The 16364-nt window shown below is 32.7% G+C and overlaps 1 protein-coding gene across 1 annotated transcript; it reads right to left on the reverse strand.

The window, feature by feature from the left end:
• Positions 1 to 3274: 3274 nt before the first annotated feature.
• LOC107504342 (cylicin-2) lies at positions 3275 to 14013 on the reverse strand. The gene is made up of 5 exons (XM_036239507.1): positions 13997 to 14013; positions 7375 to 7415; positions 6042 to 6163; positions 3593 to 4708; positions 3275 to 3553 (listed from the first exon to the last, which is right to left on the reverse strand). Exons 1-5 carry the CDS (start codon positions 14011 to 14013, stop codon positions 3275 to 3277), a joined length of 1575 nt encoding a protein of 524 aa, XP_036095400.1.
• Between the last annotated feature and the right edge of the window lie 2351 nt (positions 14014 to 16364).

The raw sequence follows: 16364 nt of genomic DNA on the forward strand, positions 1-16364 counted from the left end.
GCACCAAAAAAGAAATACGCATACAAGTCATGAAAAGACATGACGGAATCTTAAATACATATTACTAAATGACAGAAACCAGTCTGAAAAGGCTACATACTATATGATTTCAACTATATGGCATTCTTGAAAAGAGGAAACTATGGAAACATTAAAAAGATTAGTGGTTGTCAGGCGTGAGGGGAAAGAGTGGGATGAATAAGCAGAGCACAGAGGAATTTTAGGGTAGTGAAACTATTCCGTATGATATATAATGGTTGGTCTATGTCACTATGTTTTTTAAAAAAACCCATAAAATGTATACCACCCAAGTGAACCCTAATATAAACGATGAGCTTTGGGTGGAAATGATATCTCAATGTCCATTCAGCAGTTGTAAGAAATGTACTGCCCTGCTGGGGGATATTGCTAATGGCGAAAGGTATGCATTTGTGGTTGTATGTAGTATATGGGAAATCTCTCTATCTTCTGATCAATTTTTCTGTGAACCTAAAACCACTCTAAAAATAAAACATATTTTAAAATGTCTGAAAAGAAAAAAGATTGAATTGAGCTGAGAATGATTTGAAAGAATCAGCAATGTGAAGTTCTGGGAGAATTTTGTATAAGCAGAGGGAAGAAGTGTGAAGCTTTGCAACCATTGTGATCTGTATAGTTAAATATAAAATGAAATCCAGTCTTACGTAAACATGGTATACAATTTTGATACCACATGAGCACAGAGAAGTATTCAGCAGCCAGATAATTATAGGTTTTATAAGCTAAAACAGAAGAAACTTTCATGCTAAATGTGGCATGAACATACTAGAAGGTTTAGAGTAATGGAGGAACATCATGATTTCTGTGTGGGGAATGGGTTGTAGGTGCTGGTGAAAGGTGAAATAGGGGATTCACCTGCATTTAGGGTGCTTTTGGGGTTTCTGAGATAAAATAACTTGATTGGACTTACAGTACTGTAGAAGTGGTAGAAATGAAGTGAAGTAGAGCAATTCAAATATTTTAAAAGTAGTCAGGCAAGACTTAAAGGAAGATAAGCAGAGTGAGGAAAAATGAGTAATTATGAATGACCCACCAATTTAGGATTAAATCATAAGTTAGACGTTCATTTCATTTACTGAGCTGTTGAAAACTTGGAGAAAACCATGTTTGTTTAGAGAGGTTTCTTTTCAAGGGATATATTAATTTTGAGCTGCTTGGAAGACAGTCAAGTAGATGCTTTAATATTTGGGTGTATTCATTTAGAGGTGAGGGATAAGTCAAGGCAAGGCTGGTTTTGAAATGAAGGATTCAACAGCATAAGAATGGTATATAAAGCCATGGAAATAGACTAACTTAGAGAAGTATATATGGAGAAAAGAGAAGAGGGGCTAGGATAAAAAGACACTGCTGTTGGATTTTGCTATGTGGAGGTTCTTTGTGTCTTTGGTGCATTTCAGTAGAATGGTAAAGACAAGCTCAATTGTTCTTTCACTATGCATTAAATTTTAATCTATAACATGACTTTTGAATACCACATTGGAGGATAATATTAAGGGCTTGCATTGTATTGTTTGTTTGTTTGTTTGTTTTAACACGAAAAAGATTTAAAATGGTTCCCTGAATCTTCAGAGAGATGCTACCACTTTCAAAAATTTTGAAAATCTGAACATAGAATTTTATTATAAGCAGATGGAGAATCAGAAATTTCCTAGAAGTGGAAGAGAGTGGTGGGGCAGGATTTGACTTCCTTTGTCACAACAGCTTATCCAGATCAGCAAGATAGGGCCTTCTGGAAAACTATGAGTTATGATAACCATGCTTATAGATATAGGGAGACAGGAGATGATGTTCGAAGAACAGAACAGACAAATCAATTATACCTCACCGTTCATAGAAAGCTCTTCGGAACATGTAGAATAAGTGTCCCTTTCTTTAATGTCAAGCTTTCTCTGCTACCCACATTTATTTGGGAAAGATAAGGGGGAAAGAAAAAATCACTGTTTATTTTATCTGAGAGAGAACATTTAATTTATCTGAGAGAGAACATTTTAAATCAGAAGATATTTAATCGCCACTACTTGGAAAGTCCGATAGTTTGCATTTTGCTTTTTATTGCTTTTTATTTGTCTTTACATTAATAGGCCTTATGGGTCACGACAGAGTTTAATATAGTATGAAGATATAAAGTTAATTGTTTTTACATCTAAGTAATATCATGTAGATATTTGCAGTCTGTTAGACTAAATTCTGCTTAATTTGGGTTTCTGCATGTATTCAGCTGTTTATCAGAAATCTCTGTAATATGTCTCATTTAAATTTACTCCTGTTGGTAATTTGGACAATTTTGATTTCCATCTTCTATTAAATGGAGAAAAGTTGGCCACTATATTCTATTTAAAAGCAAAAAAACTCTTAAGTAATCGTTAGGGTTATCATATACCATAAGCCAGTCTCTTCTCCGTCAAAAAAAAAAAAAAATTCTACTTCTCTTAGCCTTTTCATTGACATTTTTAAAACTTCATTTAGGTGGTGTTCTCATCAAATGTTTTAAATATTTCTTATAACAAGAAAGCCCAAACCTAATAAAATTCTAGTAAAAACCTAATCAGCATATTACAGAGATTTTATGAGAACAGTGTCAGTTCAAACCTTTAAATTGTTCCAATTGTTTAATTCAACTTTGCTTAAAATAAAACAAAACTAACTTACCAAATGTGCTTGAAAGTGGAACATTCAACATCCATCAGTCCGGTCATGGCTATTTACACTTCAGAGATGATAATGTAGTTTCATTAGGAAGAAATAATATTTTTTTCTTTTTCTTTTTTTAAAGAATGGTACCTTTAATTTGTATTTGTATTAATTTGAAAGTAAGCTTTCTGAAATTTATTTGGCTCATCTCTTGACTTCCTCTCATGACCCCTGTGGTTCTTCATTTAAATCTGTAGATAGAGCTTCAGATTGTTTGAATCTATGGATTCAACATTTGCCTTCTTGAATTGTTTCAAAGCCTGCATCGATTTTTTTTTCTTTTCCATATTCACAGATTCAGCATCATTAACTTCTACATCCTTAGTTGTATATTCTTTGAATCTTTCTAGGGACCTTTGATTTCATAGTTCATATTCCCAGAGTTAGTATAAGTATTCTTGAAGTCTTTCAATGAATTATCATTGATTCATTGTTAATTTTTCTTAACATATTTTTTGGAGCTTTTCTGAATCTTTCTTTGTATTGTTTGCTGCAATTTTAAATGTATTTGATGCTTCGAATCACCTGTTTTACTCGTATAGATTTAATGTCGAGTTATTAAAATTGTTTTATTATGTATGCTCCTGTTCTTCTTTGAATACTTCTTTGAATCTTGCTTTGCATCAGTCAATTCTGTGTCAGCATCTTTCTTGGCATCCTTTTTGGAATCTTTCTTGCCCTTTGATTCATCACTTTTTTCATCGGATTTCTTTTTATCTTTTTTCTTATCCTTATCCTTGTCCTTCTTTGCATCTTTTTGTTCATCTTCAGATTCTGTAGCTGACTCCTTTTTCTTCTTTGTATCTTTATCTTTTTTGGAGTCTTTCTTTGTGTCCTTTATTTCATTTTCAGATTCTATAGCTGACTCCTTTCTCTTCTTTGTATCTTTATCTTTTTTGGAATCTTTCTCTGAATCTTTTTGTTCACCTTTGTATTCTGTAGCTGATTCCTTTCTCTTCTTTGTATCTTTATCTTTTTTGGAATCTTTCTCTGAATCTTTTTGTTCACCTTCATATTCTGTAGCTGACTCCTTTCTCTTTGTATCTTTATCTTTTTTGGAATCTTTCTCTGCATCTTTTGGTTCACCTTCATATTTTGTAGCTGACTCCTTTCTCTTCTTTGTATCTTTATCTTTTTTGGAATCTTTCTCTGAATCTTTTTGTTCACCTTTGTATTCTGTAGCTGATTCCTTTCTCTTCTTTGTATCTTTATCTTTTTTGGAATCTTTCTCTGAATCTTTTTGTTCACCTTCATATTCTGTAGCTGATTCCTTTCTCTTCTTTGTATCTTTATCTTTTTTGGAATCTTTCTTTGTGTCTTTTATTTCATCTTCAGATTCTGTAGCTGGCTCCTTTTTCTTCTTTGTATCTTTATCTTTTTTGGAATCCTTCTTTGTGTCCTTTATTTCATCTTCAGATTCTGTAGCTGACTCCTTGCCCTTCTTTAAAACTTTCTTATCTTTTTTGGAATCTTTCTTTGTGTCCTCTATTTCATCTTCAGATTCTGTACCTGACTCCTTGCCCTTCTTTAAAACTTTCTTATCTTTTTTGGAATCTTTCTTTGTGCCTTCTTTTCCAGGTTCTGATTCTGTAGTTGACTCCTTGGCCTTCTTTTTGTCTCCTTTAGCATCTGGTTTTGCAATGTCTTTTTCATCTATAGTTACTGCTTTGGAATCCTTGTCTTTCTGTGAATCCTTAGATATTTTTGAGTCTGGTGAAACTTTGGGTGCAGTCTCTGACTCTAATCTGTCTTTCTTGTCTGTTTTTTTGTCTTTTTTACCTGTCTCATCAATTGCTGGGGATAAAGGTTTCTTTACACTTGCTACTTCAACATCCCCCTTGTGGTGATAAGTTGTTTTATGTGGGGACTGTCTCCTGGCAGCTAAATAAGCAGATGGTGTTTCGGAAATACTCATTAAAGACTGGTACATCCATAAAGGTCGCTTAGAATCTCCCTTTAATTTGTCTTCATCATATTTCTGAAATATTTGTTAGAATAATGATGAATAACTTGTGTGAATTACACACCTTTTATTATCAGAATCCAAATACAATATCACAAAAAGATTTTAGATTTTAATAAATAGTGTATAAATCATAGATTTTATAATTTACTCTGCTTTTTTATTTTTATTCTTTTTTGAACTAATAGATAACCTTGTCTCATTTTGGATCTAATTTCAATTTAAGATATCTTTATAATTCCCTCATGATTTTATGTCAAAACTGATATAGGATTTCACTTACTAATGACATATCAGAATCTCTCTTCACAATCAAAACAGTGCTTGTTTTTTCTTTGACTCTGTTTTTGAGATATTCAGAATATCTTGCCCAGCCTCCATTTCTAGGCTAACTTGGAAACTAATATTTTCTAATATCTAATAGTTTTGTGTTCAGTCTGATCCTGCTCTCTATTTTGTTTCTAGAATTTACAGTGCTAACTGTGGTTAAAAGTAAAAGCCTGGAATTCCACCTGTTAGGAAACTGTAGTAATAAAAGCTGTAATATTCAGCGCATATTAATTTGTGTGGATCGAACATTTTGTTTTTAACACATAACCTAATATTTGCGAAAGCTTAACTGAAAATAGGAAATTTTGGAAAAAATATTAACAGAAAGTGTTAATAGAAAAATAAATTGAGTAAAGTAAGAAAATTAAAATATAAAACAAATGAACCTGGATCACTACAGATTGGATATATTCCTTAAGATAAACAAGACATAATAATACATTCATCTTGTGGAAACTTTTCTTTGAACATTTTCATGTACTATGTTGACTTCAGAAACATGGGGAAATATTGTATCTTCCAGTATTCAAAATCTTGAATTTATATTACAGGAAATGAGGAAGCATCGAAACCTGATTAGAGTATAATGTAACTAACTCCTTGATTCTAATGAAGGGATTTCTCTAGCCGGTAAACATTTTTTAACTGTGGCATTAGGATCTCTTGATTTCTATACTTTGGGATACATATTTTCTATAATGTGGGGTTACTGAACAACAAATAGTTAATAGGAAATAAGAGGGAAATTTTTAAACAGTGGAACAAATAAAATATCTACTTTCTTCAGGTAGTATAATTTGAATTACTTTTAACTGTGGTAGTGTGGCATGTAAAAGCCTCATGTGAATTAAATTGAATTGAAAATGTAAAATTCAGTTTCTCAGTTTCAGGAGCCTCATTTCAGGGGTTCAATAGCCACATTGGGATGCAAATATTAAAATAGTTCCATCATCACAGAAATCTCATTGACTTTACAAGTTTATTCCTAATAAAATTATATGATCTTTTGAATACTCACAGGAACTGTATTATCTCGTAGTTGGGAAGGTAGTGATCTTCTTTTTGTTCCTGGCCTCTGTGGTTTGGGAAATACCAGGGCAAAGTGTTGCTGATTCCATGATGTTTTGCTTAATTCACTGACTAAAATAAGAAAACATTAAATTTACACCTTAGAGGAAAGAGAATTTCATCAGAACTAAAGTGACAGTAAGGTATTACATTTTATGTAAATGAATAAACCAACAATTCAGATTCTGTATCTATTTGGTAATGTTTGAAATTCTCTGCTATTACCATGAAAAAATAAAAATTGATTTTTTTTTTATTTTTAACACTTTTACAGGAAAGTAATATAAATGGAAAGAAACCAATTACTTCCTTTTACTCTATCTAATCCAGTCTAGAGTTTTGCTGTTTACTCTTTTGGTTACAATACAATTCTATGAAGGACAGAAAATACGGTAACTACTTCTGTAGCCCTCAAAGTAATTAATGTAGTGCCTGTTATAAAATATTTAGTTAATATACAATGGACTATAAATGCTAATATTTTAGATCACTTTATTTAGTAATCATTTTCCAAGTTACAAGCATGAATGTTATATCCCCAAGAACTGCATTGCTATAGGTTGCATATTAATAAAGAAACAGACAAATGAAGAATACCAACAGAATTGTGACTGGAGGGTAGAGTTACCTGGGAAACATGATAGAAGTGGTTCAAGACATTTAGTTACCGATGAGGCCAGTAAGAGAGATATCCTCACTATATTTGAATATGTGCAGTAATATTGTATGTTAGAGGAAATAGACTTGTCCTGTGAATCTCCTAAAGCCTGAAGCAGGATTATCGAGAAAATATACAGAATGAAAGGCATATTTTAGATCAATATATGAGGGAAAAATCACTTGATATATAAAGTCCTTCAACATCAGGATGACTGGTTTTGTCAAGGAATGATTTTTTTTTTTTTTTTAGCCAATTGTAAGCCAGATACAATCTATCAGAAATGTAGTAGTAGAAGACATTTCTGACATGGGTGAGAACTTCTTTAGCCAGTTTTCTTCACTACCTTTCAACTATAAGATTATCAGATTAAATGATTACTAACATGTAAACATATTCACCTTTATGGTGCTATGTATACTTGCATAATCATTTTTGGATTTAGGAAAAATATCTTTAGGAGGTGTACACTGAGCCATGAAGGAAGTTCCTTGGAAAATAAAAAGTCAATTTTTAATAATATTCTATGACAGCTACTGCTTTATCACTTTGAATGGAGGATAATTTCTTATCTCTAAAATATATCGTACATACTTTTTAAAAAGTATATTGAACTCTTTCCTACCTGGAATGTAATTATCACATGTCCCAAAGCTTGCTTTTTGGCTATTAAAATAAGAGAGAATGGTTTTAATTAATTTGTACAAAGTCACTCAGTTTAATGATCAGTATTATTCATAAGCACTTGCCACCACCAACTAGAGAAATATTTTGTATTCTCCGATCTCCATTATTATGTAAGATTACTTGGTCTCAGAAAAACAGAGATGAGCAAACGTGTCTTTTTAGGAGAGACTCAACAGAGCTAAAACAAGGGGAGTAATGCATAAGAAAAAAATCTTATCAACCTGCCATATCTAAAATAGAGACTTTTTTCAAATTGTAAAACCATGATTGAATTCAGTTTTCTCACCTCATGCTCAACTTCTTTTCAGTTGATTTTGACTAAGATTGTACTTTGAAAACACTATGCTTAAGTAAAATTAGATTAGATCTTAAAATATTTTCAGAACTTAATCAAATTCAGATTATTCAGCAGTATATGTGTATGTCTATGAATGTATGTGTGTGTGTGTGTGTGTGTGTATTTGTGTGTACCACAGTATTGACCTGAATTTTGATCTTTTTTCCCCTAAGAAAATCTGAGAAAATTATATTGCAAAGTATTTTCTTCCATTTATAAGTTTCCATTTGGTTTAGTACTATATAAACATATTGGTTCCCACAGAAGGTAGTTTTATAATCTAATTTTTATATATTTATAAGGAAGACAATTATTAAGATTTCTTAGAGAAATATTATTTTATACCTTTTCATCATATTATAGAAATAGTCTTTGTTGATCATGAGTTTGTTATACAATCACACAGAAATACAAACACACATGCTTACCCACTTGCTTACTTATTTTGACATTGCATAAACATTAATAATAAATTATATTTTTATAAAGTATCTCAATAACTGCATTAAAACTCTAATCACTAACACTAAACCTGGTTGGTATATTTTAAAAATTGTCACTTTTAAGAATTTAAATAATTAGACAAAATTTAGGATTTATTGATGCATTCACTAATAAATTATCTAGTCTGGTGTTTTCTTTTATGAGGACATGCATTAAAATTACTTGTCCCACAATATCTGAATCTCTAGGTTTGGACCTAGCCAATGTACATTTATATACTGCTGAAGAAATTTTGGTAATCAGGTATGGTTATGAACTTCTCTGTTTTAATTGCTCTGAAAGAGGAAATATTTCAGGTTCATGAAACTTATTAAATGCCTATGTAAAAAATATTACATAGGCATGGTCCATTATTTCCTTGTATAATCTGTAGGACATATTCTTTGATCACCAAGCAATTGAATTGGAAATTAATAAAAAAAATATATAGCAAATACATAGAGATTGAACAGTGAAGAAGGCCAATGGAAAAAAATTGATTCATTTGAAATATGGAGTTGTAGGAGAGCTCTATGGAAACACTGGACTGCCAGAAAGACGAACAAGTGGGTCCTAGAGTAAACTAAACCTGAAACATTGCTAGAAGCAAAAATAACAAAACTGAAGCTGTTCGACTTTGGATACATCATGAGAAGGCAGAGTTCTTTGGAAAAGACAGTAATGCTGGGAAAAAGAGAAGGCAGCAGCAAAGGAAGACCAAAAATGAGATGGACTGACTCCATAAAAGAGCCAGGAATGAGTCTACAGGAGCTGAGCAGGGCTGTTGAGGACAGGACACTAGGGACATAATTCATTCATAGAGTATTCTGCAGTCTGAGCCAACTCAGTGGAATGTAGCAACAATACAAATATTTGAAAAATGAACAGCTCCTTCGGCATAACCAGTGGTCAAACAGAAATCATTATGAACAGTTGTTCAAAAAGAAGCACTTAAACAATAATATATTGAAAAATGTGGAATACTATGTACAGTTCATACAGAAGAATTTATACCTTTAATTCCTTATATTAGAAAAAAATCGAAAACAGTATTTTAAATATCTGCTTAAAATTAGGAAAATATCACAGTTAAAGGGGAGAGATTAATGAAATGATAAGTCAAAATCAATTAAAGAAAATAAAATTAGATTAAATTTAAAAAAAATTGGGGGTCTTCTTTTTAAGACTATTCAAATTTTATGTTCTAGAAAGTCAGATGAAGGAAAAGAGAAAACAAATTACCAATATTAGGACAGGTGCAAGTTTTATAATAATATAGATTTTAAAGGATAATGAAGAATATCATTAAGGGCTTTATGCTAATAAATTCAGCAACTTAAGTGAAATAGATGAGCTCAATTTATTTACCAAAATTGACATGATGAAATAATAAAGAATGTGAATATCCCTGTAATTGTCGAATAAATTTATTATCAAATCCTTCTCAGAAAGAAAAGCACAGGCCCAGACCGTTTTACTGATAAATCAAAAATTTAAAGAAAAATACTACCTCTACAAAAGTTTTTCAGAAACAAGAGATAGGAGGAAAGTGTTTCAGCTAATTTTTGAGATAAATATAAATAACCTTGACACAGGAACCTCTAAAAACATTGCCAGAAATGAATATTATAAACCAATATTCTGAATAAACACAGATACAAAAATTCCTTAACAATTTATTAATTTTATGGAACAATATATAAAATGTCTAATACATCATGACCACGGAAGTTTACTGTCTGGAATATAAAGTTGGTTTAACACATATAAATCAAACAATGCAATCACTCTAAATAACAAAATAAGGAAATTGTCTCATCATCTCAAGAAATGCAGAAGAATTTTCGAACAAAACAGTAGCCATTAAAACTGAGAAAATGAGGAATAGAAGACATCTTCCTCAAGCAGATATATTGTGTCCAAATTAAATTTAGTTTTATTATAGAAAATTGACTCTCCTCTATAAATCAGAAACAAAGCAAAGATGCTCAATCTCCTCTTTAACATTGTAATCCAAACCCTATTTTGTTCCATAAGATAATAAAAACATCAATATTGGAAAGGAAAAAGTAAACTTGTTTTCATCCACAAAAGACTTGATTGAGTAAAAAGACTACCAGTGACATCTACAAATATAATTATTTAGAGCTCATACATGAATGTAATAAAATTATGTGACACAATGGTAATTATATACAGAATATCTCTATAACTAGGAAAATGGGAAGATATAAATTTAAGAAAGAATAATTTGCAATAACATGAAAATATTTAGAAATAAGTTTATTAAATATATGCAAGACATACATAAGAAAACTAAAAATTTTCCTCAGAGAAATTAAAGAAGATAACCTTTATAGTAATGAGAACAGAGAAAATGAAAGAGTAATGACACCGACAGTCAACAGTGGTGTAGAGCAGCTGACATATTCAGCATTGGTTGTGGGTGCAGAAATGGTACCCCTACTTTGGAATATCATTTGATATTTTTGAAATGAAATTAAACTTACACATACGCTGTGTATGAATAAGCCTTTCCACTAGTAACTTAGCCAACAGGTACCCATAAAAAGACTCGGATGAAATGTGTATAGCAACTTTCTTCATAATAACCAAAATTAAACATCCCAGGCATCTATCAACGGGAGAAAACCTATTTTCATGTAAGATAGCATTTTCTCACTCTTTCCTATAAGTGTGGTTCTGCTGATGACAGCATCTCTCCCTTGCCTCTCTGCGACGGTCAAGAAATTTTGTAGAACACAATGCATTAAATTCCATTTTTGAAGTTTCTAATTAAAAACAAACAAACAAACAACTGTTAGTGTACCTTTTATCTTTATTTTAAAACCATTTTTATATTAATATATGTTATTTCCATCCTTTTAAAATTGAAAATGGTCCAATTTAAATACTCTAATAATGAAGAAAAAATGCAACAATTATGTCATAAAAAGGTTATTCTTTGTCTATACAACTAGATCTTGAATTAAGGTCTTTGATATATATATTTAAGGAAACCCAATAGCTAATACTTCATCTTAACCAAGGGATATAGAATACATAAGCCACAAGTCTGCCTTCTCTTCAGGTCACCACATTCAATCATTTCAAAATCTATCTCAGTATCTGTGAGCTTTTTTTTTTTTTCAGTAATGAGGTACCTACTGTCAGCATTTTGGAACGTAGCATGTTTATGGCTTAGGAAGGGAAGCTAGGTTTCAGTTTTCCTAAATACAAGTCGAGATCCCAAAGTAGGAAACATGGGGAACTTTATTTTTTTAGGAGGGAATCCTATTTCTATGTTTCTATATAACCCCCGGAAAGAAATTTGAATCTTTAGTTTCACATTTTTCAAACTAAATACGTAATATACCTTTATTTACTCTTGCCTTTAACTGTATCTCTATATATGTTTTAAAAAATGTATAATAAATTCAAAGGAAAAGGGCTCAATAATGTGACATCTCCTCCAGTGTCATTTGAAATGCCCACAGACAATCTGTATGTGTGGGTATCCCAAGATATCCTGCCAGCAGACTTTGGATTTTTGTATTCTGCATTGGATGTATGGCAAATGAGGTTGTAAAGGACTTGGCAGAATGTTTTCCAAGGACTTACTGGGACCTAGGTCACTTTTGTATTTCCTATAGGAGTCTCTACGTAAAAGCAAAGTTCAACTGCCACATGGCTGTTGTCTTGCTGAGATGAATGTGTATGTTTGATGAAATTTCCTGTCATTTTCTAACATTTCTAGAGCAGTGTATCTCAGACCAGGCTTATTTTGAATCCCTTTCCCCAGAGGACATTTTGCAAAGTCTGAGATATTTTCAATGATCACAATTGTGTATAGGCAAGAATGCCTGCGCACTTGCGTGCTGATGCTGGCATCTAGTGGGTAGAAACCGGGGATACTTCTAAGCATCTTATAATGAACAAGACCATTCCCCACCCCCAGTTCTCAACTCCAACAAAGAGTTATCTCCAATAAAGAGTTATCTTGCCTAAAATGTCAATAGTGCCAAGGTCGATAAACCCTGTTCTATATCAAGGTGAATTTCTAGGCCAAGGTAGTGAGATGAGCTTTATTAATGCAGTTTAAGAGGGACAAAGATAAAATGTACAGGAGGTATGAAATCTGGAAGCTAACACCGGGCATTCAAAAAGTTAAGTTTTTCTCCCTATCTGATACCAAATCTTTATGAAAACTTCTTCCACTTCCTTCAGAAGTTTTAGACCTAGTATTCAACATTAAAAATAGAAAGACTAAGTTGAGTCAAGTACCCTGAGTTAGAGGCAAAGGCAAGAAGAGGTGAAACTCTTGAGTGGGATTTTTGAGATTTGAATGGATAAAGGTATTAAAGAGAGGGTGGCGTGGGAAAATGAACTAAAAGAGGAGAATTTTCTTTATCAACTACAAGTTGGGTGCCATGGCGCAGAAATGATAAGTCTAAAATTAAGGTCCTGTCATTGTTAGAATTCAGAGGAAAGGCAGGGTAGAAAGTTATGTTCTGCATTTCAGAGTCTCTGTTAAGTGAACTAGAAGTTGCCACTTGAACCCAAGGAAAAATGAGAATTTACGTTAAGGATTTGGTGTGTGTGTGTGTGTTTCATTAGCTAACAATCAGGCCATTTGATTTTGAGGTTAACCACACTTTCCTTCTACAATAGCATGAGAGTTTGAGGATTACACCAGAAAACACCATGTAGAAATAGTCATAAAATCAGAAATAAGTTCTTAACCATTGTGGAGAAGTTCTTTGAAAGCCAAGCAATGCTCATGAAAATAGTGATGACATCAATATTTTATTGTGCTTCAGTATTTTAAAGTGAATACACAGTTAATTCTGTTATATGCCTGAACATTGTTTACTATGTAATAATCAACAATTCACTCAGCCTCTGAAGTAATCATGACAGATACATTCAAACTTTTATGGCCTTTATGATATAATGAGGTAGTCACCAGAAGCCTGTTTTGTTTGTGTTTATTTTCAAGATTTGTATTTTATCTTTTCATTAACAGTACCCTCCAAAGAAAACCCAGTTACACTTAGCTTTTTATTTCAGAGTTCCATGCCTTTGCCTTTGTTCCATGCCTCACAGTAAAAAGGTTTACACAATGGAAAGCTTTCCTTCCTCTACCTCCTTTTAACACAAATTAAGTATCAGGAAACAACTATCATCAAATTACCCATATGGATTATCTTCTTTTTATTGCAAACTACTTTTGCATACTCAGTATTTCTCATGGGGGGATACAATTAGCATTTAGTTGATCTTTTTTTCTGTTGGGCTGCCCACTTTTTAGCAAAGGTTTAGAACCCTTGAACCAGACCCTCTAAAGTCAGTGTAATTTTCAGTCCCTGTGACATAAAAGGAAAAAAAGCTCCCATAAATTTCCAAATGACGCCTAAGGAGGTGATAGTTGCCTGAATGAAAACCATGAATTATTTCATTTTTTATGTTCCAAAATACAATATGATAAAAGATGAAGAATCACATTGAAAAAGACTTATCTTAGCCATGTCTATATTTTACTGATGTGAATTAGTTAAGTCTTGGATCAAAACAACCTACAGCCTTCCTTGAGAATACATTTGCTAAACACATACTCTTTTGTTTATCAATGGCACCATAATAATATCATGAACATCTCTTGATATTAAAGAGAATAAATATAAAGCTAACTATAGCATTTCAGTTATTTTAAAACATAAAACTTGACAAGAGGACTTACAATCTTGGTACAGACATTTCCCCAACCTATGATTTGCCAGGACTTAAGCACTGTAAATTCAGATTAGTGATGTTGAGATGTGACATCATAAAGAGGCCAACCACACCAGTAGTTAAAAGGGAAAAACAAAAGGATCCACTTTTACTTGTGTTTTAATAGTTTCAAATATTCAATCTAAGATTGGTATTTACTTTCACTCGTTATTACTGACTACATACAACTGGTAGTTTTAAAGTGACCCATTGATTTTACCTCTTAAAGAAAACTCCTTTCAGTTTTTCATGTAGTTTTAAGTTATTGACTGATAAGAGGGTATACATTTCAGCATTTACCTGTTAAAATCTGATGCAATCCTGACTTTCCGACTGGCAGTCACGTGTCTTTTGTTCAATTATTTGCCTGACTTCACATTGCTTTTCCCATCTTAACCTTTTGGGCTGCTCACAGATACAAGCTTTTCAAGAAGGCTCGATGCTTATTAAATTATCAACTTACTCATAGATCTGAGTTAACTTTTACTCCACCTAGCACTCCACCCCAGTAACAATGAAAACAAATTTTAAATAGAGTAGTATGTGAACACATTGCCACTACCTAGCTCTTTTTAGGGAATTTCAACTGATTTTTTCCCCCTTACAGAATAGATTTATTACACTTCAGCCACTGTTAGAGATAAACTACAAAAATCTCTGTGATTTTTCACAATGAAAGCTTTTCTCTCATGTCTCAGACCATGGTAACTTCTCGAGGGGTTAGGGTAGGAACCTTCCATATGGTGATTTAGGAATCGAGATTTCTCTGAACTAATTGCTTACTGTCCCCTAACTTAACACTGTGGATGCTGGTGTCCTTCTACCAAGTGGTGATGCAATACATAAAGTGTGATTTCTAAATCCACGGCATTTTGTGTAGGATTTTATAGTATATACCTGGTTTATGAAAGTATCTCTGCCCAGTGCATGTCTTCTGTCAACCTTTAGTAAGATCCAAATCATGCATGGGCAGACAATAATTCTTGCCTTCTGCACCGTGACCTCTTGAATTAATCTCTTATTGTCATTCTTAATTAAATATGTATTATCTATTAAGATCCAAGAGAGGTAAAGATCTCTTTATAATAAGCCTGTGCTATTTTTATATTGCTATATAACAAATTACCACAAACTTATTGTGGTATAAAACAAAACACACTTGAAATCTTATGATTCTATAGTAAAAGCTGAGGCAAATTCCGTTGGATCTTCCTGTCAGTGTGTCACATATTGAGCTGACTGGTTTACTGGCTGGACTCTCATCTGGAGACTCTGAGGAAGAATCTATTTCCAAGCAACATTCCACTGGGCAAAATTCAGTCCCTCGTGGCTATAGTTCCGATGTCTGTGTTTTCTTGTTTGCTGTCAGTGGCAGCTATGGACCGCGTTGTGCTCCTAGAAGCTGTCCACATTCCTTCTCACATGACCCCCTCCATCATCAACCAGCAGTGTTTCATTGAGTCCTTCTCATTGTTTAAATTTCCATTATTTTTCTGTTTTCCGCTTCTGCTCTCGGCTGTGGAAAATTTTGTTGTCTAAAACAGCATTCCCAAATTTTTGGCACCGGGGACCAGTGCTCCTATGTGAATCTAATGCCTTCTGATCTGAGGTGGAGCTGAGGCAGTGATGCTAACTCTGGGGAGTGGCTGCAAATACAGATGAAGTTTTGCTTTTTGGCCCACCACTCATCTCCTGCTGTGTGGCCCGGTTCTTAACAGACTGTGGCCCAGGTGTTGGGGACCCCTGTTCTAAAAGGCTCAGGTGATAACATTAGATCATTCTAGATAATCTCTTCATTTTAAGGTCACCTGTACCTCATAACACAGCATCACCATGGGAATGATATTTCTTCATATTTTCAAGTCCCACCTACAATTAAAAAGAAAGGGTTGTTGGAGGGTCATTCTTAGAGCTCTTCCTATCTACAAAGCCAAAATCACAGGAAAGGCTTGCTTTAGTATTTGAGGCTTATTAGAAATATATCATACTCATATATATTAATTTGACGACCTCGTATTTGCCAATGTCTGACTCGTAGCAACACTATGATCACATACAAAAGCATTTTTGTTGTTTTCTGTTAAAAGGCCATTGAGATTAGTAAGCATGTCTTCAAATATACATATTACATATATAATAAAAATATTAAAAATACAATGTATTTTAAGGATTTTACAGGTTATTAAATAATTTGTATATATTGATTCATTTATTTCTTGTAATAGCACATTGAAACCTAAAGACAGTTAGCCCTTGATATCCATAGTTATTTCCTAAGACTCTGTAATATGTTATGAATTTTAAACTATGTTATATATTTTTCTCCATAAAATCTC

Source organism: Rousettus aegyptiacus, unplaced genomic scaffold (genome assembly GCF_014176215.1).
Source record: "Rousettus aegyptiacus isolate mRouAeg1 unplaced genomic scaffold, mRouAeg1.p scaffold_m13_p_3, whole genome shotgun sequence".
Taxonomy (NCBI): Eukaryota; Metazoa; Chordata; class Mammalia; order Chiroptera; family Pteropodidae; genus Rousettus; species Rousettus aegyptiacus.